The 23,688-nt window shown below is 43.8% G+C and overlaps 1 protein-coding gene across 1 annotated transcript; it reads right to left on the reverse strand.

Annotated features, from left to right (window-relative positions):
* Positions 1-1,895: 1,895 nt before the first annotated feature.
* Positions 1,896-23,255, reverse strand: crispl (crisp-like). The gene is made up of 10 exons (NM_001030355.1): positions 23,219-23,255; positions 22,045-22,109; positions 19,452-19,529; positions 17,014-17,151; positions 15,999-16,118; positions 13,140-13,230; positions 12,157-12,302; positions 9,991-10,091; positions 5,872-5,957; positions 1,896-2,281 (listed from the first exon to the last, which is right to left on the reverse strand). The coding sequence occupies exons 2-10, from the start codon at positions 22,102-22,104 to the stop codon at positions 2,157-2,159; spliced, it is 945 nt and encodes a 314-aa protein (NP_001025526.1). The 5' UTR covers positions 22,105-22,109; positions 23,219-23,255; the 3' UTR covers positions 1,896-2,156.
* Between the last annotated feature and the right edge of the window lie 433 nt (positions 23,256-23,688).

Here is a 23,688-nt window from a genome sequence, read left to right on the forward strand (position 1 = left end):
TTCATTCTTTTGTCTCAAAACTTTAAAAACTTTGCTGGTTTTTGTCCGAAAATCATGGCTTTTTCGAACATTTTTTTTGTAAATATTAGACATTCGGGGAAAACAAGTTGAATTGAAAAATGAGAAATTGTGGAGTTTTAGTAAATCTGCCCCATAATATCTCAGTGCCTCCACCTAGTGGCCATTAAGGGAAACACCTAGGGATTACATTACACATTGGGAAATAAAATACTATCACAGATACAGCTAGGGTTGCCACCTCTCCTGCCTGGGAACTCTGGGTAGGGGGCGTGATGTCATTGGGTGGGGCAGACTGTGCAAGCACTTTGCACCCTGCCTTCTTCATCCCAAAAAGGTATAGCATAAGGAAAGGTAGTAACATAGGCAAGTTCAACAAAGGAGGTTCAGCATAAGTGCATATAAATAGGTTAGGGATCCCCAACCTTTCTTACTATTGAGCCACACTCAGATGTAAAAAGTGTTGGGGAGCCACACAGGCATGAAAAAAGTTCATTGGGGATGCCAAACAAGGGCTGTGATTGGCTATTGGGTAGCCCCATGGGGACTGCTGGCCTGCAGGAGGCTCTGCTTGGGGTAAAACTGTGTCTCTGGGCTTCCAAAACTTGTCTCCAAGCCAGAAATGTAAAAATGGGCATCTTCTTTGGGGGCCACTGGGAACTAGTGATGGGCGAAAAGTTTCGCCAGGCATGGATTCGCGGCGAATTTCCGCGTTTCGCCATTGGCGGATTGTTTCGCAAAACGGATGAAAAATTTCGCCGCGGAAAAATTCGCCGCACGTCCACAAATTGTCGCCGGCGTCAAAAAAGAATAGTCGCGGGCGACAAAATAATAGCCGCGCGCGACGAAACAATAGCCGTGCGACAAAATAATAGCTGCGGGCGACGAAATAATAGCCGCGCGACGAAACAAGAGCCGCGGGCGACGAAACAAGAGCCACGGGCGACGAAACAAGAGCCGCGCGCGACGAAACAAGAGCCGCGGGCGACGAAACAAGAGCCACGGGCGACGAAACAAGAGCCACGGGCGACGAAACAAGAGCCGCGCGCGATGAAATAATAGCCGCGCGACGAAACAATAGCCGCGGGAGACGAAACAATAGCCGCGCGACAAAATAATAGCCGCGGGCGACAATTTTTTTTGTTGCACGACATTTTCGCCGTTTCGCGAATTTTTCGCCGTTTCGCGGATCTTTTCAAAGATTCGCACATTTTTCGGCGAAGCGAAACGGAACAGATTCGCTCATCACTACTGGGAACATCAAAAGGGGTGGGGAGCAACATGTTGGTCACAAGCCACTGGTTGGGGATCACTGGAATAGGTTGACAGGTGGCAACAATAGATACAGCTGCAACTGTCAACTTTAAAGAGAAAAGAGGCTGGTCTCTCTCTTTGCAGTTGGAGCTCCAGGCCTTGGGCCTACTAGATGTCCTCTGATGTTCAGATCCTGCTCAAGGTACCCACCTCCCAGCCAATCAGATCACTACCCTAATGGTGACCAAAACTGTATGAAATTCCCGTTGGGCAGTGCCATGGCGCAGGAGTCACATGGCCCAGAAAGAAAGCTGAGTGACTTGTTGGTCAATGGAGTTTTTCTAAAACTTCCACCTTGCTGAGCTGTAATATTTATTCAATTAAATCTGAATTTTAGCTGAATTCTGTTCATTTTAAGATGAATGCTTATGCAGAAAGAGGTATTTTTTGCAATAGTTGTTTTTTTTTAAAGATTATAAAGATTTATTATAAAACCAAACAGCACCCTAAAGATATTTTGTCTTTCTGCATATGCTATTTATCCTTCTAATATTACATTCCCACAGTTACCCATTAATTGTCAAATTTAATAGGTAAATAAAAGAGATAACTTGAGCATTAAATGCTTTTCCACTTGCTTTATTATATCGGATGCTACAGCCAGAATTACGGGAATTTGGAAAGTTCTTATAATGATTTGTATTGGATTAAAATCAATGATGATGATTATGTAGAAAGAATATTGTGATTTATCACCCATACATCTGTCCCTGGAGGATTTAGGAATAATCAGGTTTCATTTCACCTTTTGCTTTGATTTGTAATTGAGGAGCAAAGAAGCGCATAGAAATGATTTGAATCCCTCGTTATAGATACAAAGGAAATCAATGGATCTCTTTAAGGCAGTTGCAGGTTGCGGGGCAGTCGTTCTTAGCCGTCGGGTCTGTGTCACAGTGAGTGTCGGGGGTGTCGCAGTTGCTAAATTTGTTTTGAAAATTGCATCCGTTGGCTGAAATAAAACAAAGACAAAGATAAAACAATTAGACCGGGGCTCTGCTGAAGGGAGGCAGGGTAGGTGTCTGTCCCAAAGTGGAGCTCCAAGGCCTCAGGCAATGATGAGGTTAAACCAATGCTACCAATGCTTAACCTAGCTAAAACAGAACTCATGGTCTTCCCGCCGAAACCCAGCCCTTCTCCTCCTTTCACCATTACTATTGATGGCATGACCATTAACCCTATTAATTCTGAACGCTCCCTTGGGGTTATCTTTGACCAGTCACTAATACATGCCCTTATCCTTTCCTGCTTTGATTACAGCAATCTCCTACTAACCGGCCTCCCAGACTCCCACCTCTCTCCCCTGCAATCAATCTTAAACTCTGCTGCCAGGATCCTCCTGCTCTCTCCTAAGAGGGAACCTGTTCAGCCTCACTTAAGCTCTCTAGCATGGCTGCCTGTCAAGCAAAGGAGCTTACAGAATCCTCCTGCTAATATTCAGTGCCCTTCCCTCCTCTGCTCCTCACTACATTCCCTCACTGGTCTCTCTGCTCCTCACTACATTCCCTCGCTGGTCTCCCTGCTCCTCACTACATTCCCTCGCTGGTCTCCCTGCTCCTCACTACATTCCCTCACTGGTCTCCCTGCTCCTCACTACATTCCCTCACTGGTCTCCCTGCTCCTCACTACATTCCCTCACTGGTCTCCCTGCTCCTCACTACATTCCCTCACTGGTCTCCCTGCTCCTCACTACATTCCCTCACTGGTCTCCCTGCTCCTCACTACATTCCCTCACTGGTCTCCCTGCTCCTCACTACATTCCCTCACTGGTCTCTCTGCTCCTCACTACATTCCCTCACTGGTCTCCCTGCTTCTCACTACATTCCCTCACTGGTCTCCCTGCTCCTCACTACATTCCCTCACTGGTCTCCCTGCTCCTCACTACATTCCCTCACTGGTCTCCCTGCTCCTCACTACATTCCCTCACTGGTCTCCCTGCTCCTCACTACATTCCCTCACTGGTCTCCCTGCTCCTCACTACATTCCCTCACTGGTCTCCCTGCTCCTCACTACATTCCCTCGCTGGTCTCCCTGCTCCTCACTACATTCCCTCGCTGGTCTCCCTGCTCCTCACTACATTCCCTCGCTGGTCTCCCTGCTCCTCACTACATTCCCTCACTGGTCTCCCTGCTCCTCACTACATTCCCTCACTGGTCTCCCTGCTCCTCACTACATTCCCTCACTGGTCTCCCTGCTCCTCACTACATTCCCTCACTGGTCTCCCTGCTCCTCACTACATTCCCTCACTGGTCTCCCTGCTCCTCACTACATTCCCTCACTGGTCTCCCTGCTCCTCACTACATTCCCTCACTGGTCTCCCTGCTCCTCACTACATTCACTCACTGGTCTCCCTGCTCCTCACTACATTCCCTCACTGGTCTCCCTGCTCCTCACTACATTCCCTCACTGGTCTCCCTGCTCCTCACTACATTCCCTCACTGGTCTCCCTGCTCCTCACTACATTCCCTCACTGGTCTCCCTGCTCCTCACTACATTCCCTCACTGGTCTCCCTGCACGTTCCTGGTCGTCTCATCCGCTCCTCTCAGAGCCTCCGTCTCTTTACCCCATCCCCACCCACTGCGCTCTCTCGGCTTAACCCTTTCTATCTCACTGCCCCTTCCCTCTGGAACTCTATCCCTGAATCCCTCCGTAGGGAAAACTCACCCACTCTCTTTAAGATAAAACTCAGACTGTACCTTCTGGGGCACTAAAACATTATTTTGCCCAGTCCTGCGCTTGGGGATCACTAGAATAGGTTATGGTTGCATCAAAAAAAAACATGTGTATTAAGTTTTGTACATGGATATGTAATAGTTGCCCCTACAAAGGCACCAACTGTCACATTCACATTAAAGGATACGGTTGCTACCTGCCCGGTTTTAACCCAGACAGCCCTGATTACCGACTTTGGAAAACAAGGAAGGATTCTGTGATGATCAGGCAATCAGTGATCGTTGCATCATAGCCCCACCCCAGTGGCGTCAGAGGCCCATCCCCATGATGTCACTACCCTGCCCAGTGATGTCACAACTAGAGATGTAGCAAACCTCACAAAAAAAGTTCGCGAACTTCCGCCAAAAAGTGCAAACTTTTGCGAACTTTGCAAACCCCATAGACTTCAATGGGAAGGCGAACTTTAAAACCTAGAAAAGCCATTTCTGGCCAGAAAACTGATTTTAAAGTTGTTTAAAGGGTGCCACGACCTGGACAGGGGCATGCAGGAGGGGGATCAAGGGCAAAAACTTCTCTGAAAAATACGTTGTTGACACAGCGTTGCGTTTTGTGCTGTAAAGGGCAGAAATCACACTACATTTCTAAACTTGTGTCATAAACTGCTTTAAAACGTCCGGCGTCTACATGCCAATCAAGTCGTGTAAAGGTTACAGCCGGTTCCCACGCAAAGACAAAACGCCGCAGTAGTGGATACGCAATATATTATTGCTGGTGGAAAAACATCGCTCAGGTGATTTTATTGCAATGCAATGTCACTACTATGTGTAACGTGTTTGGTGCACTACTATGAATAACAGCAAACAGCACTGGGCACGTTAAAGAACAGTAAGTTAAATAAAATAAAAAAATTAATAATAAAAAAAAAGTGATCTCTGGTTGGTGCTGGTGGTGAACTACTAGGAGCAGCACACCAGCCCCCAACACAGCTAGACTAATAGCACTGGGCTCTATAAATTACAGTAGCAAAGTAAAAAAACACAAATAAAAAAAAATGATGTGAATGTGTGGTTGGTGCTTAGTGCACTACTATGAGCAGCACACCTGTCTCCAACACACACAGACGGAGCTGCAGTACACAATGAAAAGAAGAGTAACAGTAATCAGAAAATAAAAGCAGTCCTTACAAGGACTATTGGGTTACAGCAGATGATCAGCAGGACAGCTGCCCCCAGCAGCTACATACAGAGCAGTAGAAAGTAGATTACTAGTCAGCAAAGCTACCTAAACTGTCCCTCAAACCCCTGCACAGCTCTCTCCCTATGCTAACTCATCAAGCACACACAGGCAGAATGTAAAATGGCTGCTGGGCTTCGGTTTATATATGGAAGGGAGTGGTACGGGGGTGGTCCAGGAGGGAGAGCTGCCTGATTGGCTGCCATGTATCTGCTGGCTCTGGGGTGAGAGGTCAAAATTTGGCTCCAGCTAAGGCGAACCCAAAATTGCGAAATTGCGAACACCCGCAATTAGTTCTCCGGCGAACAGTTCGCTACATCTCTAGTCACAACCTCCTTGCCTATAGTTTCTGTCTAGGAGAGGTAGCAACCCTAACCCAAATCAGGCAGGTACCTGTTGTACAAAGCTATTTCAGCTCCAGACAGACGAAGAAAAATGATTAAATATGTATAATTATAACAGTCATTCAGCAATGGAATGTACCTATATACACAATGGCATAGGGATTGGGATTGGCTTGTGGGGATGTGACCACTGTGTCTTGTAGAAGAAAGATTCTGTTTCTGAAATGGCTGACGACATGGTGAGATATGGGACACAAAGTGGAGCATTTATGTCTGTTTTTCTGTACTTACTGCAGAGGCCATTTTCACACGATGATTTGCAGTCTTCACAGGGCTTGCCAGTTTTGTACGGGATACCGACATTGCCATAGTTTCCCCTAAGAAGACATAAAAATGAAATAATATCAGCTGCGCTGTATAAATATTAGTGAGGGCTCGGCAATAAATATACAATCAATAACATGCCCCTATTATAATATATGAGAATATTAGAAGTCACCAAAGCTCAAGGCCAAATGCATCTATACAGCTCATGCAGTTTCTCACTCCAAATATCCTTATGTTTGGCAACAGGGGGTACATTATTTATTATAATGCCATGGTTCAATGGCTCATATGACCACCAATTATAACTTTTGACATCACTAAGGATACATTTTACTAAAATTCATATACAGTATATATTTATAATATAGAGGTATTGGACCCCTTAGACCCCTCCAGAAACCCATTATTCCGAAGATCTGAAAAGCCATCTACCATAGACTCAATTTTAATAAAATAATTCTCATTTTTAAAAATTATTTCCTTTTTCTCTGTAATAATAAAACAGTACCTGTACTTGATCCCAACTAAGATATAATTACCCCTTATTGGGGCAGAACAGCCCTATTGGGTTTATTTAATGGTTAAATGATTCCCTTTTCTCTGTAATAATAAAACAGTACCTGTACTTGATCCCAACTAAGATATAATTACCCCTTATTGGGGCAGAACAGCCCTATTGGGTTTATTTCATGGTTAAATGATTCCCTTTTCTCTGTAATAATAAAACAGTACCTGTACTTGATCCCAACTAAGATATAATTACCCCTTATTGGAGGCAGAACAGCCCTATTGGGTTTATTTCATGGTTAAATGATTCCCTTTTCTCTGTAATAATAAAACAGTACCTGTACTTGATCCCAACTAAGATATAATTACCCCTTATTGGGGGCAGAACAGCCCTATTGGGTTTATTTAATGGTTAAATGATTCCCTTTTCTCTGTAATAATAAAACAGTACCTGTACTTGATCCCAACTAAGATATAATTACCCCTTATTGGAGGCAGAACAGCCCTATTGGGTTTATTTCATGGTTAAATGATTCCCTTTTCTCTGTAATAATAAAACAGTACCTGTACTTGATCCCAACTAAGATATAATTACCCCTTATTGGGGCAGAACAGCCCTATTGGGTTTATTTCATGGGTCCCATACCTGTACAGTTTAGTTTAGTTATAATCATAGTTTTGTGATGTAATTTCTTTACACAAGACTGACTAAAACTTTTATATTATAAAAGTTCCATGACCGGTATAAAAGCACTTGGCCTTCCGCCTCGTACCTTTATATGGCCATGGAACTTCTCAGTGACTTATAATTAGGGATGCACCGAACCCACCCTGATGGATTCTGCCGAATCCCGAACTGAATCCGAATCCTAATTAGCATATGCTAATTAGGATCGCAAAGGGTTTAAAGTTGCAAAACACCTCCCCCCAAATGTTAACCCTTTCTGAATGCTAATTAGCATATGCTAATTTATACTAATTAGGATTCCGATTGCATTTGGCCGAAACCGAATCCATCCAAAAAAGGCTGGATTCGGCCCGAATCCAGGATTCGGTGCAACCCTACTTATAATATCCCTATATGTTACAATAGGGGGTACTTTATTCACTATATATTATAAGGAACTCCTCGGGGGCTTATAATATCCCTATATGTTACAATAGGGGGCACTTTATTCACTATATATTATAAGGAACTCCTCTGTGACTTATAATATCCCTATATGTTACAATAGGGGGCACTTTATTCACTATATATTATAAGGAACTCCTCGGGGCTTATAATATCCCTATATGTTACAATAGGGGGCACTTTATTCACTAAATATTATAAGGAACTCCTCGGGGGCTTATAATATCCCTATATGTTACAATAGGGGGCACTTTATTCACTATATATTATAAGGAACTCCTCGGGGGCTTATAATATCCCTATATGTTACAACAGGGGGCACTTTATTCACTATATATTATAAGGAACTCCTCGGGGGCTTATAATATCCCTATATGTTACAATAGGGGGCACTTTATTCACTATATATTATAAGGAACTCCTCGGGGACTTATAATATCCCTATATGTTACAATAGGGGGTACTTTATTCACTATATATTATAAGGAACTCCTCGGGGGATTATAATATCCCTATATGTTACAATAGGGGGTACTTTATTCACTATATATTATAAGGAACTCCTCTGGGACTTATAATATCCCTATATGTTACAATAGGGGGCACTTTATTCACTATATATTATAAGGAACTCCTCGGGGCTTATAATATCCCTATATGTTACAATAGGGGGCACTTTATTCACTAAATATTATAAGGAACTCCTCGGGGGCTTATAATATCCCTATATGTTACAATAGGGGGCACTTTATTCACTATATATTATAAGGAACTCCTCGGGGGCTTATAATATCCCTATATGTTACAACAGGGGGCACTTTATTCACTATATATTATAAGGAACTCCTCGGGGGCTTATAATATCCCTATATGTTACAATAGGGGGCACTTTATTCACTATATATTATAAGGAACTCCTCGGGGACTTATAATATCCCTATATGTTACAATAGGGGGCACTTTATTCACTATATATTATAAGGAACTCCTCGGGGGCTTATAATATCCCTATATGTTACAATAGGGGGTACTTTATTCACTATATATTATAAGGAACTCCTCGGGGATTATAATATCCCTATATGTTACAATAGGGGGTACTTTATTCACTATATATTATAAGGAACTCCTCTGGGACTTATAATATCCCTATATGTTACAATAGGGGGCACTTTATTCACTATATATTATAAGGAACTCCTCGGGGGCTTATAATATCCCTATATGTTACAATAGGGGGCACTTTATTCACTATATATTATAAGGAACTCCTCTGGGACTTATAATATCCCTATATGTTACAATAGGGGGTACTTTATTCACTATATATTATAAGGAACTCCTCGGGGGATTATAATATCCCTATATGTTACAATAGGGGGTACTTTATTCACTATATATTATAAGGAACTCCTCGGGGGATTATAATATCCCTATATGTTACAATAGGGGGTACTTTATTCACTATATATTATAAGGAACCCCTCGGGGACTTATAATATCCCTATATGTTACAATAGGGGGTACTTTATTCACTATATATTATAAGGAACTCCTCGGGGGCTTATAATATCCCTATATGTTACAATAGGGGGTACTTTATTCACTATATATTATAAGGAACTCCTCGGGGGATTATAATATCCCTATATGTTACAATAGGGGGTACTTTATTCACTATATATTATAAGGAACCCCTCGGGGACTTATAATAACCCTATATGTTACAATAGGGGGTACTTTATTCACTATATATTATAAGGAACTCCTCGGTGACTTATAATATCCCTATATGTTACAATAGGGGGTACTTTATTCACTATATATTATAAGGAACTCCTCGGGGGCTTATAATATCCCTATATGTTACAATAGGGGGCACTTTATTCACTATATATTATAAGGAACTCCTCGGGGGCTTATAATATCCCTATATGTTACAATAGGGGGTACTTTATTCACTATATATTATAAGGAACTCCTCGGGGGCTTATAATATCCCTATATGTTACAATAGGGGGTACTTTATTCACTATATATTATAAGGAACTCCTCGGGGGCTTATAATATCCCTATATGTTACAATAGGGGGCACTTTATTCACTATATATTATAAGGAACTCCTCGGGGGCTTATAATATCCCTATATGTTACAATAGGGGGTACTTTATTCACTATATATTATAAGGAACTCCTCGGGGGCTTATAATATCCCTATATGTTACAATAGGGGGTACTTTATTCACTATATATTATAAGGAACTCCTCGGGGGCTTATAATATCCCTATATTTTACAATAGGGGGTTCTATCAAAATCATTGGGGGAGGGGTTCCTAACATATTGGCTCCTCCCCAGTAAATCTTAAAGCTTATAGCACTCCCCAGTAATAAAGAACAGAGCTGAACGACAAGACAGGATACAAAAGATTTCATATTTACTTACGCTGGGGCGTAGTGACAAACAAAGTAGAATTCTAATGAGTGATCGGTTATGGGGCACTGGGCCGCAGCGCAGCCAACCAACCATGAACTAAACCACATGACCTTGAAATAAAAAACAAAATAAAAATATGGTCAGTTAACTTAAATATACTATATATATATATATATATATATACATGAGAGATAGTAACATAGTAAGTCAGGTTGAAAAAGACACACATCCATCATGTTCAACCATAATGCCTATATAAAGCATACTAAATGTTAATGTGAAGGTTAACTGCCCCTTTAAAAGTGACCATCTTGCAAAGATTGCATTAAAGCTGAGCACTTCGATCCCCACGTATGGACGCCAAACTGCATTAATCTGCTCATTACATACAAGGGACAACTCTTGGGAAACATGTTCTTTCAAAAACCCATCATTTAATAGAGCTTCTCCAGCAGAATCCTGTATTGTAATCTGTTTTTTCCACGGGGCTAGCCATATTCTTCATTTCCCAGGGTGCCACGGCCATGTGACCTGTGCTCTGATAAACTTCACTCACACTTTACTGCTGTGCTGCAAGTTGGAGTGATATCCCCCCCCCCCCACCCCCAGCAGCCGATCACCAGAACAATGGGAAGGGAGCAAGATAGCAGCTCCCAGTAGGTATCAGAATAGCACTCAATAGTAAGAAATCCAAGTCCGGCTTGGGACTCCTCCAGTTACATGGGAGTGGGAGAAACAATAGGTTAGCTGAAAGCAGTTCTAATGTGTAGCGCTGGCTGAAAGCTCAGGCTCAGGCACACTTTACTGCTGCGCTGCAAGTTGGAGTGGTATCCCCCCCCCCTCACCCCCAGCAGCCGATCAGCAGAACAATGGGAATGGAGCAAGATAGCAGCTCCCAGTAGGTATCAGAATAGTACTCAATAGTAAGAAATCCAAGTCCGGCTTGGGACTCCTCCAGTTACATGGGAGTGGGAGAAACAATAGGTTAGCCGGAAGCAGTTCTAATGTGTGGCGCTGGCTGAAAACTCAGACTCAGGCACACTTTACTGCTGCGCTGCAAGTTGGAGTGGTATCCCCCCCCCTCACCCCCAGCAGCCAATCAGCAGAACAATGGGAAGGGAGCAAGATAGCAGCTCCCAGTAGGTATCAGAATAGCACTCAATAGTAAGAAATCCAAGTCCGGCTTGGGACTCCTCCAGTTACATGGGAGTGGGAGAAACAATAGGTTAGCCGGAAGCAGTTCTAATGTGTGGCGCTGGCTGAAAACTCAGACTCAGGCACACTTTACTGCTGCGCTGCAAGTTGGAGTGGTATCCCCCCCCCTCACCCCCAGCAGCCAATCAGCAGAACAATGGGAAGGGAGCAAGATAGCAGCTGCCAGTAGGTATCAGAATAGCACTCAATAGTAAGAAATCCAAGTCCGGCTTAGGACTCCTCCAGTTACATGGGAGTAGGAGAAACAATAGGTTAGCCGGAAGCAGTTCTAATGTGTAGCGCTGGCTGAAAACTCAGACTCAGGCACACTTTACTGCTGCGCTGCAAGTTGGAGTGGTATCCCCCCCCCCTCACCCCCAGCAGCCAATCAGCAGAACAATGGGAAGGGAGCAAGATAGCAGCTGCCAGTAGGTATCAGAATAGCACTCAATAGTAAGAAATCCAAGTCCGGCTTGGGACTCCTCCAGTTACATGGGAGTAGGAGAAACAATAGGTTAGCTGAAAGCAATTCTAATGTGTAGTGCTGGCTCCTTCTGAAAGCTCAGACTCAGGCACACTTTACTGCTGCGCTGCAAGTTGGAGTGATATCCCCCCCTCCCCCCCAGCAGCCGATCAGCAGAACAATGGGAAGGGAGCAAGATAGCAGCTCCCAGTAGGTATCAGAATAGCACTCAATAGTAAGAAATCCAAGTCCGGCTTGGGACTCCTCCAGTTACATGGGAGTGGGAGAAACAATAGGTTAGCTGAAAGCAGTTCTAATGTGTAGCGCTGGCTGAAAGCTCAGACTCAGGCACACTTTACTGCTGTGCTGCAAGTTGGAGTGATATCCCCCCCCCTCACCCCCAGCAGCCGATCAGCAGAACAATGGGAAGGGAGCAAGATAGCAGCTCCCAGTAGGTATCAGAATAGCACTCAATAGTAAGAAATCCAAGTCCGGCTTGGGACTCCCAATGCCTTTACCTGTGTAAAATGCAAGATCTGAAGACCAACTTCCTTGGCTCCTTTTCCATACAGAAAATCCTCAATTTCACTATAGAATGCCCTAATGACGTCCTCCCAACTCGCTTTATATGAGGCCATGAAGAGGTTCTCCCCACAGCTGAACCCTAAAACAGAAACAGGTAACTGTTATTGGCATTAAACAATGGCTGCATCTCCTGCACATTTCTATAGACCCCCAGAGGGGAAACAGGGCATGGGAGGGAACTCTGAGTATCACTCATGTATTATAAGGGATAATGTACCCCCTACTGTAAATGATAAGGATATTAGCAGTCACTGAGGGGTTCTGTGCCCATATAAAGGCACAAGGCTGCAGGCTGAGTTATACAGGGAACTCTGAGTATCACTCATGCATTATAAGGGATAATGTACCCCCTACTGTAAATGATAAGGATATTAGCAGTCACTGAGGGGTTCTGTGCCCATATAAAGGCACAAGGCCGCAGGCTGAGTTATACAGGGAACTCTGAGTATCACTCATGTATTATAAGGGATAATGTACCCCCTACTGTAAATGATAAGGATATTAGCAGTCACTGAGGGGTTCTGTGCCCATATAAAGGCACAAGGCTGCAGGCTGAGTTATACAGTGAACTCTGAGTATCACTCATGTATTATAAGGGATAATGTACCCCCTACTGTAAATGATAAGGATATTAGCAGTCACTGAGGGGTTCTGTGCCCATATAAAGGCACAAGGCTGCAGGCTGAGTTATACAGTGAACTCTGAGTATCATTGCATTGGGTACTTGTGGCTCAGCCCATGGGCAGCTTTAGGCTATAGACTATAAGGCAGAACCATCCACAAAGCTTCATACTGGGCTCAGCCTACACAGGTCAGTGAAGGTATTCAGAAACCAGTGAGAGCTGGGAATGTCGGCGCTTGGATGGAGTCATTGAACTTAATAAAGAATATTTAATCCATGTTCTGTTTTACTTACCAGGAATTGTCCGCTCTGGCTTTAGACTGTGATATTGCTTGCATGAATTGGCCCATTTAGCTGCTGATTTTGCAGCTAAGTCACTCCATACCTATAATGGGAAAATGTATATATATGTCACCCTATAGACAAGCCGTGCTGAGTTATACAGGGAACTCTGAGTATCACTCATGTATTATAAGGGATAATGTACCCCCTACTGTAAATGATAAGGATATTAGCAGTCACTGAGGGGTTCTGTGCCCATATAAAGGCACAAGGCTGCAGGCTGAGTTATACAGGGAACTCTGAGTATCACTCATGTATTATAAGGGATAATGTACCCCCTACTGTAAATGATAAGGATATTAGCAGTCACTGAGGGGTTCTGTGCCCATATAAAGGCACAAGGCTGCAGGCTGAGTTATACAGGGAACTCTGAGTATCACTCATGTATTATAAGGGATAATGTACCCCCTACTGTAAATGATAAGGATATTAGCAGTCACTGAGGGGTTCTGTGCCCATATAAAGGCACAAGGCTGCAGGCTGAGTTATACAGGGAACTCTGAGTATCACTCATGTATTATAAGGGATAATGTACCCCCTACTGTAAATGATAAGGATATTAGCAGTCACTGAGGGGTTCTGTGCCCATATAAAGGCACAAGGCTGCAGGCTGAGTTATACAGGGAACTCTGAGTATCACTCATGTATTATAAGGGATAATGTACCCCCTACTGTAAATGATAAGGATATTAGCAGTCACTGAGGGGTTCTGTGCCCATATAAAGGCACAAGGCTGCAGGCTGAGTTATACAGGGAACTCTGAGTATCACTCATGTATTATAAGGGATAGTGTACCCCCTACTGTAAATGATAAGGATATTAGCAGTCCCTGAGGGGTTCTGTGCCCATATAAAGGCACAAGGCTGCAGGCTGAGTTATACAGGTATCGGACCCCTTATCCGGAAACCCATTATCCAGAAAGTTCCGAATTACGGAAAGCCCGTCTCCCATAGACTCCATTATAATCAAATAATTCAGAATTGTAAAACTGATTTCCTTTTTCTATGTAGAAATAAAACGGTACCTTGGAATTGATCCCAACTAAGATATAAATAATCCTTATTGGATGCAAAACAATCCTATTGGGTTTAATTAATGTTTTATTGATTTTTTAGTAGACTTAAGGTGTTGAGATCCAAATTACGGAAAGACCCCTTATCCGGAATACCCTTGGTCCCGAGCATTCTGGATAATGGGTCCTATACCTGTACAGGGAACTCTGAGTATCACTCATGTATTATAAGGGATAATGTACCCCCTACTGTAAATGATAAGGATATTAGCAGTCACTGAGGGGTTCTGTGCCCATATAAAGGCACAAGGCTGCAGGCTGAGTTATACAGGGAACTCTGAGTATCACTCATGTATTATAAGGGATAATGTACCCCCTACTGTAAATGATAAGGATATTAGCAGTCACTGAGGGGTTCTGTGCCCCCCATATAAAGGCACAAGGCTGCAGGCTGAGTTATACAGGGAACTCTGAGTATCACTCATGTATTATAAGGGATAATGTACCCCCTACTGTAAATGATAAGGATATTAGCAGTCACTGAGGGGTTCTGTGCCCCCCATATAAAGGCACAAGGCTGCAGGCTGAGTTATACAGGGAACTCTGAGTATCACTCATGTATTATAAGGGATAATGTACCCCCTACTGTAAATGATAAGGATATTAGCAGTCACCGAGGGGTTCTGTGCCCATATAAAGGCACAAGGCTGCAGGCTGAGTTATACAGGGAACTCTGAGTATCACTCATGTATTATAAGGGATAATGTACCCCCTACTGTAAATGATAAGGATATTAGCAGTCACTGAGGGGTTCTGTGCCCATATAAAGGCACAAGGCTGCAGGCTGAGTTATACAGGGAACTCTGAGTATCACTCATGTATTATAAGGGATAATGTACCCCCTACTGTAAATGATAAGGATATTAGCAGTCACTGAGAGGTTCTGTGCCCATATAAAGGCACAAGGCTGCAGGCTGAGTTATACAGGGAACTCTGAGTATCACTCATGTATTATAAGGGATAATGTACCCCCTACTGTAAATGATAAGGATATTAGCAGTCACTGAGAGGTTCTGTGCCCATATAAAGGCACAAGGCCGCAGGCTGAGTTATACAGGGAACTCTGAGTATCACTCATGTATTATTAGGGATAATGTACCCCCTACTGTAAATGATAAGGATATTAGCAGTCACTGAGGGGTTCTGTGCCCATATAAAGGCACAAGGCTGCAGGCTGAGTTATACAGGGAACTCTGAGTATCACTCATGTATTATAAGGGATAATGTACCCCCTACTGTAAATGATAAGGATATTAGCAGTCACTGAGAGGTTCTGTGCCCATATAAAGGCACAAGGCTGCAGGCTGAGTTATACAGGGAACTCTGAGTATCACTCATGTATTATAAGGGATAATGTACCCCCTACTGTAAATGATAAGGATATTAGCAGTCACTGAGGGGTTCTGTGCCCATATAAAGGCACAAGGCTGCAGGCTGAGTTATACAGGGAACACTAAGCTGGAAACCATACAGTACAGGAATACACATGCTGGGGATATAAACCCTCTGCCTCCAGTAATAAAGCCCACAGCCGCTCTCCCTGATGCAGATTGGATAATGGGCAGGAGAGTGAGGGGGTGGGTGGGCTCCTGTAAATGTTACTATGGCTGCAACTCTAATATCAGTGTTAATAGTAATAGTAGTAGCCCATTACTAATAAACACTTTTGGTATGGGAGTCGGCCGCTCACATTTAATTTGTGTTTCTCCCCACTGTATGACAGTTACGAGGGCTCTTACCATTTTCAGCATGTTGGACGGGGGTGGGTTTGCATTCCTCCGTAACTCATTGTGTACATTCAGGATGCTCTGCCTGTTAGACTCCAGATCAGTAGACAGAGCAGAAAAGGGGACATTTTTCTGTAATAAAGGGAAAAAAAGAAATTAAATGAAAGAAAGAAAGAAATAATGATGTTGGACTGAGGCCTGAGGTTCTGCTGCAACAGTGACTTTATCATTTATATCTATGTTTATCTATTGGTTCATTTATATCTATGTTCATCTATTGGTTCATTTATATCTATGTTCATCTATTGGTTCATTTATATCCATGTTTATCTATTGGTTCATTTATATCTATGTTCATCTATTGGTTCATTTATATCCATGTTTATCTATTGGTTCATTTATATCTATGTTCATCTATTGGTTCATTTATATCCATGTTTATCTATTGGTTCATTTATATCTATGTTCATCTATTGGTTCATTTATATCTATGTTCATCTATTGGTTCATTTATATCTATGTTCATCTATTGGTTCATTTATATCTATGTTCATCTATTGGTTCATTTATATCTATGTTCATCTATTGGTTCATTTATATCTATGTTCATCTATTGGTTCATTTATATCTATGTTCATCTATTGGTTCATTTATATCTATGTTCATCTATTGGTTCATTTATATCCATGTTTATCTATTGGTTCATTTATATCTATGTTCATCTATTGGTTCATTTATATCCATGTTTATCTATTGGTTCATTTATATCTATGTTCATCTATTGGTTCATTTATATCCATGTTTATCTATTGGTTCATTTATATCTATGTTCATCTCTTGGTTCATTTATATCTATGTTCATCTATTGGTTCATTTATATCCATGGTATTGTCCAATGGAATGTGTATAAGGGTGCTGGGTACTCTGTAACTGGAGTTCCATTCGGGATTTTGGAGTTATTGCTCTCTGTATTATTATTAATGTAACACAGGAATGTACAGGGATGAGTAAAGATATCCATACGTACCATTTTTTCAATATTTTCTGGGGGAATAGTGATTTTCCTGCCACCTGCCCGTTTCCTTCTAGAACCGCCTGCTGGATGCTGAGTTGTATCATTTCCATAATCGCTGAAAGGAGCAGCAGTTGGAATCCATGCAATTTCCTTCAAAAGAATAGTATATTATCCAGTAATACCACAGTCTTCATCTGTCTCCTTCTTGCCCTAATGTCTCCATCGTGTTCTACTTTCTCTATCTTTCCCTACTGTCTCCACCTTTCCCTACAGTCTTCACCTTGCCCTACTCTCTCTATTTTGCCCTACTGTCTCCATCTTGGCCTAGTGCCTCTATTTTGCCCTACTGTCTCCATCTTGTCATACAGTCTCCATCTTGCCCTACTGTCTCCATCTTGTCCTAGTGTCTCTATCTTTCCCTACTGTCTCCATCTTGCCCTACTGTCTCCATCTTGCCCTACAGTCTTCATCCTGCCCTACTATCTCTATCATGCCCTACTGTCTCTATCTAGCCTTACTGTCTTCATCTTGTCATACAGTCTCCATCTTGCCCTACTGTCTCTATCTTGCCCTACTGTCTCTATCTTTCCCTACTGTCTCCACCTTGCCCTACAGTCTCCAAATTATTCTGCTGTATTCACCTTGCCCTACTGTCTCCATCTTTATCTGGGGGTGGTCAAGGGAAACTTGTACTTACCTGCAGCCTTGACCTGCCGCCAAGCCTAGATTTCCCTTAGTGCAGGCGTTTTCAGACTTTTTTTTGCTGCAAGCACCCCTTGACCACATTATTAATGCAACCAAAAGGCCACATTTACAAATACCATGGCCCTACAGTTTCCATCCTGCTCTACAGTCTCCATCCTGCTCTACAGTCTCCATCCTGCTCTACAGTCTCCACCTTGTCCTACAGTCTCCACCTTGCCCTACAGTCTCCACCTTGCCCTATTGTCTCTATCTTTCCCTACAGTCTCCACCTTGCCCTACAGTCTCCACCTTGCCCTACTGTCTCTATCTTGCCCCACAGTCTTCATCTTGTCCTACTGTTTTTATCTTGCCCCACTGTTTCCATCTTACCCTAGTGTCTCCATCTTGTCCTACTGTCTCCATCTTGCCCTAGTGTCTCTATCTTGCCCTACCGTCTCCATCTTGTCTTATGGTCTCCATCTTGTCCTTCTGTCTCCATCTTGTCCTACTGTCTCCATCTTGCCCTACTGCCTCTATCTTTCGCTACTGTCTCCACCATGCCCTACTGTCTCTATCTTGTCCTACAGTCTCCATCATGCCCTACTGTCTCCATCTTGCCCTACTGTCTCCATCTTGCCCTAGTGTCTCTATCTTGCCCTACTGTCTCCATCTTGCCCTACAGTCTCCATCATGCCCTACTGTCTCCATCTTGCCCTAGTGTCTCTATCTTGCCCTACTGTCTCCATCTTGTCCTATGATCTCCATCTTGTCCTTCTGTCTCCATCTTGTCCTTCTGTCTGCATCTTGTCCTACTGTCTCCATCTTGCCCTAATGTCTCTATCTTTCGCTACTGTCTCCACCTTGCCCTACTGTCTCCATCTTGCCCTACAGTCTCCATCATGCCCTACAGTCTCCATCTTGCCCTACTGTCTCCATCTTGCCCTATTGTCTCTATCTTTCCCTACTGTCTCCACCTTGCCCTACAGTCTCCAAATTGTTCTGCTGTATCCACCTTGCCCTACTGTCTCCATCTTTACCTGGGGGTGGTCTAGGGAAACTTGTTCTTACCTGAAGCCTTGACCTGCCGCCAAGCCTAGATTTCCCTTAGTGCAGGCATTTTCAGACTTTTTTTTTGCTGCAAGCACCCCTTGACCACATTATTAATGCAACCAAAAGGCCGCATTTACAAATACCATGGCCCTACAGTCTCCATCCTGCTCTACAGTCTCCATCTTGCCCTACAGTCTCCACCTTGCCCTACAGTCTCCATCTTGCCCTACTGTCTCCACCTTGCCCTACAGTCTCCATCCTGCTCTACAGTCTCCATCCTGCCCTACAGTCTCCACCTTGCCCTACAGTCTCCACCTTGCCCTACAGTCTCCACCTTGCCCTACAGTCTCCATCCTGCTCTACAGTCTCCATCCTGCCCTACAGTCTCCACCTTGCCCTACAGTCTCCATCTTGACCTACAGTCTCCACCTTGCCCTACAGTCTCCACCTTGCCCTACAGTCTCCACCTTGCCCTACTGTCTCTATTTTGCCCTACTGTCTCTATATTGCACCCCTCAGGATCTCTCCATGGAGCACTTGCGCCCAGTGTAGAATGCCCAAAGTAAATCCAGTGTCCCGCTTTTACCTCAGCTCAGCTGTAGGACCATCTTTAGTCGTGGGGGGCCGGGGGTTATACTCAATGCAGAGGTTCATTAATGACATACAGGGTGCAAGTTGGGGGACAGTGACATTAATACTGCTATAGCCATACATACCCGTTTATTTGGATTTTGTGGGAATGTAGAAACCTGGTGTCTGGCTAAGGGATGGTTTGTTGTTAGAAGCTCCTCTTCCTTAAAGATAAATGATCAATGACCCAATAATATGTTAAAGGAGGGACCAGAAATCTCCCAAACTGCCACATGTCATTTAAGGTTTCGTTGTGCACAAGAGCGGCACACAATTTAATGTAACAAAAGGCCAGCTGAAAGGTTGCTATGGGTTACTAGACCAGTAACAAACTTTGCTTACTACATTATCCCCAGTAATGATTCACAGCTTTAGTGGAAATGGCACTGGAAGTTTTGATTGCTGCTAAATTGGTTCAGTCTGTGCCTGTTGTCAGTTTAAGTTGAGCAACGGATGAAAGACTGTAACTGGAAAAGAACAATATAAATAATATTGAAATCAATCTAACCTACTGTCTCCATCTTGCCCTACAGTCTCCATCTTGCCCTACAGTCTCCATCTTGCCCTAGTGTCTCCATCTTGCCCTACAGTCTCCATCTTGCCCTACAGTCTCCATCTTGCCCTACTGTCTTCATCTTGTCTTACTGTCTCCATCTTGCCCTACTCTCTCCATCTTGCCCTACTCTCTCCATCTTGCCCTACTGTCTCCATCTTGCCCTACTGTCTCCATCTTGTCCTACTGTCTCCATCTTGCCCTTCTGTCTTCATCTTGCCCTTCTGTCTCCATCTTGCCCTACATCTCCACCTTGCCCTACAGTCTCCTTCTTGCCCTACAGTCTCCATCTTGCCCTACAGTCTCCTTCTTGCTCTACATTCTCCACCTTGCCCTACAGTCTCCATCTTGCCCTACTGTCTCCATCTTGCCCTGCAGTCTTCACCTTGCCCTAAAGTCTCCTTCTTGCCCCAAAGTCTCCTTCTTGCCCTACAGTGTCAATCTTACCCTACAGTCTCCACCTTGCCCTACAGTCTCCATCTTGCCCTACAGTCTCCATCTTGCCCTACAGTCTCCATCTTACCCTACTGTCTCCATCTTGCCCTACAGTCTTAACCTTGCGCTACACTCTCCTTCTTGCCCTATAATCTGTATCTTGTCCTACAGTCTCCATCTTGCCCTACTGTCTCTATCTTGCCCTACTGTTTACATCTTGCCCTACTGTTTCCATCTTGCCCTACTGTCTCCATCTTGCCCTGCAGTCTCCACCTTGCCCTACAGTCTCCTTCTTGCCCTACAGTCTCCATCTTACCCTACTGTCTCCATCTTGCCCTACATTCTCCATCTTGCCCTACAGTCTCCATCTTACCCTACTGTCTCCATCTTGCCCTACAGTCTCCACCTTGCGTTACACTCTCCTACTTGCCCTATTGTCTGCATCTTGCCCTACTGTCTCCCATCTTGCCCTACAGTCTCCATCTTGCCCTACTGTCTCCTTCTTGCCCTACAGTCTCCACCTTGCCCTACTGTCTCCATCTTGCCCTTCTGTCTCCATCTTGCCCTACTGTCTCCATCTTGCCCTTCTGTCTCCGTCTTGCCCTTCTGTCTCCATCTTTCCCTACATCTCTACCTTGCCCTACAGTCTCCTTCTTGCCCTACAGTCTCCTTCTTGCCCTACAGTCTCCATCTTGCCCTACAGTCTCCTTCTTGCCCTACTGTCTCCACCTTGCCCTACAGTCTCCATCTTGCCCTACAGTCTCCTTCTTGCCCTGCAGTCTCATCCTTGCCCTACAGTCTCCATCTTACCCTACTGTCTCCATCTTGCCCTACAGTCTCCACCTTGCGTTACACTCTCCTTCTTGCCTTTTTGTCTGCATCTTGCCCTTCTGTCTCCATCTTGCCCTACTGTCTCCATCTTTCTCTAGATCTCTACCTTGCCATACTGTCTCCTTCTTGCCCTACTGTCTCCACCTTGCCCTACAGTCTCCATCTTGCCCTACAGTCTCCTTCTTGCCCTACAGTCTCATCCTTGCCCTACAGTCTCCATCTTACCCTACTGTCTCCATCTTGCCCTACAGTCTCCACCTGCAGCATAGGGATTCCCCTGTACTAAGCACAATTCAGCAGGAACAGTCCCCTAAGTTTGCTCATAGCCTGTACAGAGAGATACCATAAAACTATGGCACATAGGGATTCCCCTGTACTAAGCACAATTCAGCAGGAACAGTCCCCTAAGTTTGCTCATAGCCTGTACAGAGAGATACCATAAAACTATGGCACATAGCGATACCCCTGTACTAAGCACAATTCAGCAGGAACAGCCCCCTAAGTTTGCTCATAGCCTGTATAGAGAGATACCATAAAACTATGGCACATAGGGATTCCCCTGTACTAAGCACAATTCAGCAGGAACAGCCCCCTAAGTTTGCTCATAGCCTGTACAGAGAGATACCATAAAACTATGGCACATAGGGATTCCCCTGTACTAAGCACAATTCAGCAGGAACAGCCCCCTAAGTTTGCTCATAGCCTGTACAGAGAGATACCATAACATGGGTTCCAGACTTCTTATTACTTGGCTTTCCCTACAGCCCTTAAATATCCTGATTGGAATAAATTCTGCATCCCAATATAACTGGCAGTGTTACAGTCCTGCCAAAGAATAGAAGCGACTGACAGTTACATACCGACTCAGTTGCTGAATACTGAAAGCAGATGGAAAGGCAGAGGATCACGATCGGTATCATTCTTCCTGAAACCAAAAATGTATTTACTAAGGATCAGCGCATTTATTTGCCCAACGCGGCTTCTGGGTCTGTGGTTTTTCTCTAATTCTTACCAATAACAGTACCAAATGGATATTTTTGAAATCTGTGGTATCCCCACATAACTTGTTTAATATCATATAGCAGCTATTGTAATGGTTCAGTTCCACTGCTAGAATCTTTAGTTAGTACCGGTAATACTAGCACCGTGTCTCCTTCCTGGTGGAATGTAATACCATAGAAAGTATCTGAGAAATGATAAATTCTGCAAATAGTTTAGTAGGTGTCAGATTTTGTCCATTCAAGCTTGGAGTTATAGCCTTTTTCTCAGATTTTCCCTTATAACAAGGTTACAGATATATAAAAACATTGGGGTAACAGTCACCCTGCTATAGTTCCAGGGGTACCCAGGGCACAAATAAGCACTCACCCCAAATCCCCCCCTAACTGGCCTTCAGGCTGGGCCCCCTTAGCCCATAACAAGGTTACAGATATATAGAAACATTGGGGTAACAGTCACCCTGCTATAGTTCCAGGGGTACCCAGGGCACAAATAAGCACTCACCCCAAATCCCCCCTAACTGGCCTTCAGGCTGGGCCCCCTTAGCCCATAACAAGGTTACAGATATATAGAAACATTGGGGTAACAGTCACCCTGCTATAGTTCCAGGGGTACCCAGGGCACAAATAAGCACTCACCCCAAATCCCCCCTAACTGGCCTTCAGGCTGGGCCCCCTTAGCCCATAACAAGGTTACAGATATATAGAAACATTGGGGTAACAGTCACCCTGCTATAGTTCCAGGGGTACCCAGGGCACAAATAAGCACTCACCCCAAATCCCCCCCTAACTGGCCTTCAGGCTGGGCCCCCTTAGCCCATAACAAGGTTACAGATATATAGAAACATTGGGGTAACAGTCACCCTGCTATGTCTAGGGCAGTTTTCTTTTCAAGTCTAATCCTAACTGCCCTGCAAACTGGGCTTTTAGGTTTATCTGGGAGAGTAAATAGGAATTACCCCAAATTTCATCTAATAGACAGAAAAATAATCCCAAATAGTTATAAAACCCAAAACAAAAGAAGAAAAGAGCTCACCTTAGATGTAGGGGCTGGCAGCCTATCACTGTGCGTCTCTGGAGGGCTCAGGATGATGGGACCTGTCTCTCAGAGCCCAATATATAGGCACGGAACATACTCACTTTCATTGTTTATTTCAAATGATTATTTGCTCAGGGAAATATAATGGTGCTAATTAGTTGCCCATTTACATGACAGGCTTCAGGGCACCTCGGTATAATTACTATTTATTTATTGTCTCCAAGGACCCAGATTAATTGGATGACACTGTCACTGTTACATTTGTTTATTCTTGGAATCGTTTGTATTTTCCCTGGGATTCTGTATTATTTATCAGACCCAAGTGCAGCGGTTCCAGTTATATACCCCGACCCCCTGGGACTGAATATAGTTCCCTTCGCCCAGGCCTGGGGGGGCCCAATGATACGGCTCCATCCGTTTTCCAAGAATTGTGTATCAAGCAAATGACACAAATGTTCTGTTTTATC

The sequence above is a fragment of the Xenopus tropicalis genome, chromosome 5 (genome assembly GCF_000004195.4).
Source record: "Xenopus tropicalis strain Nigerian chromosome 5, UCB_Xtro_10.0, whole genome shotgun sequence".
Lineage (NCBI taxonomy): Eukaryota > Metazoa > Chordata > Amphibia > Anura > Pipidae > Xenopus > Xenopus tropicalis.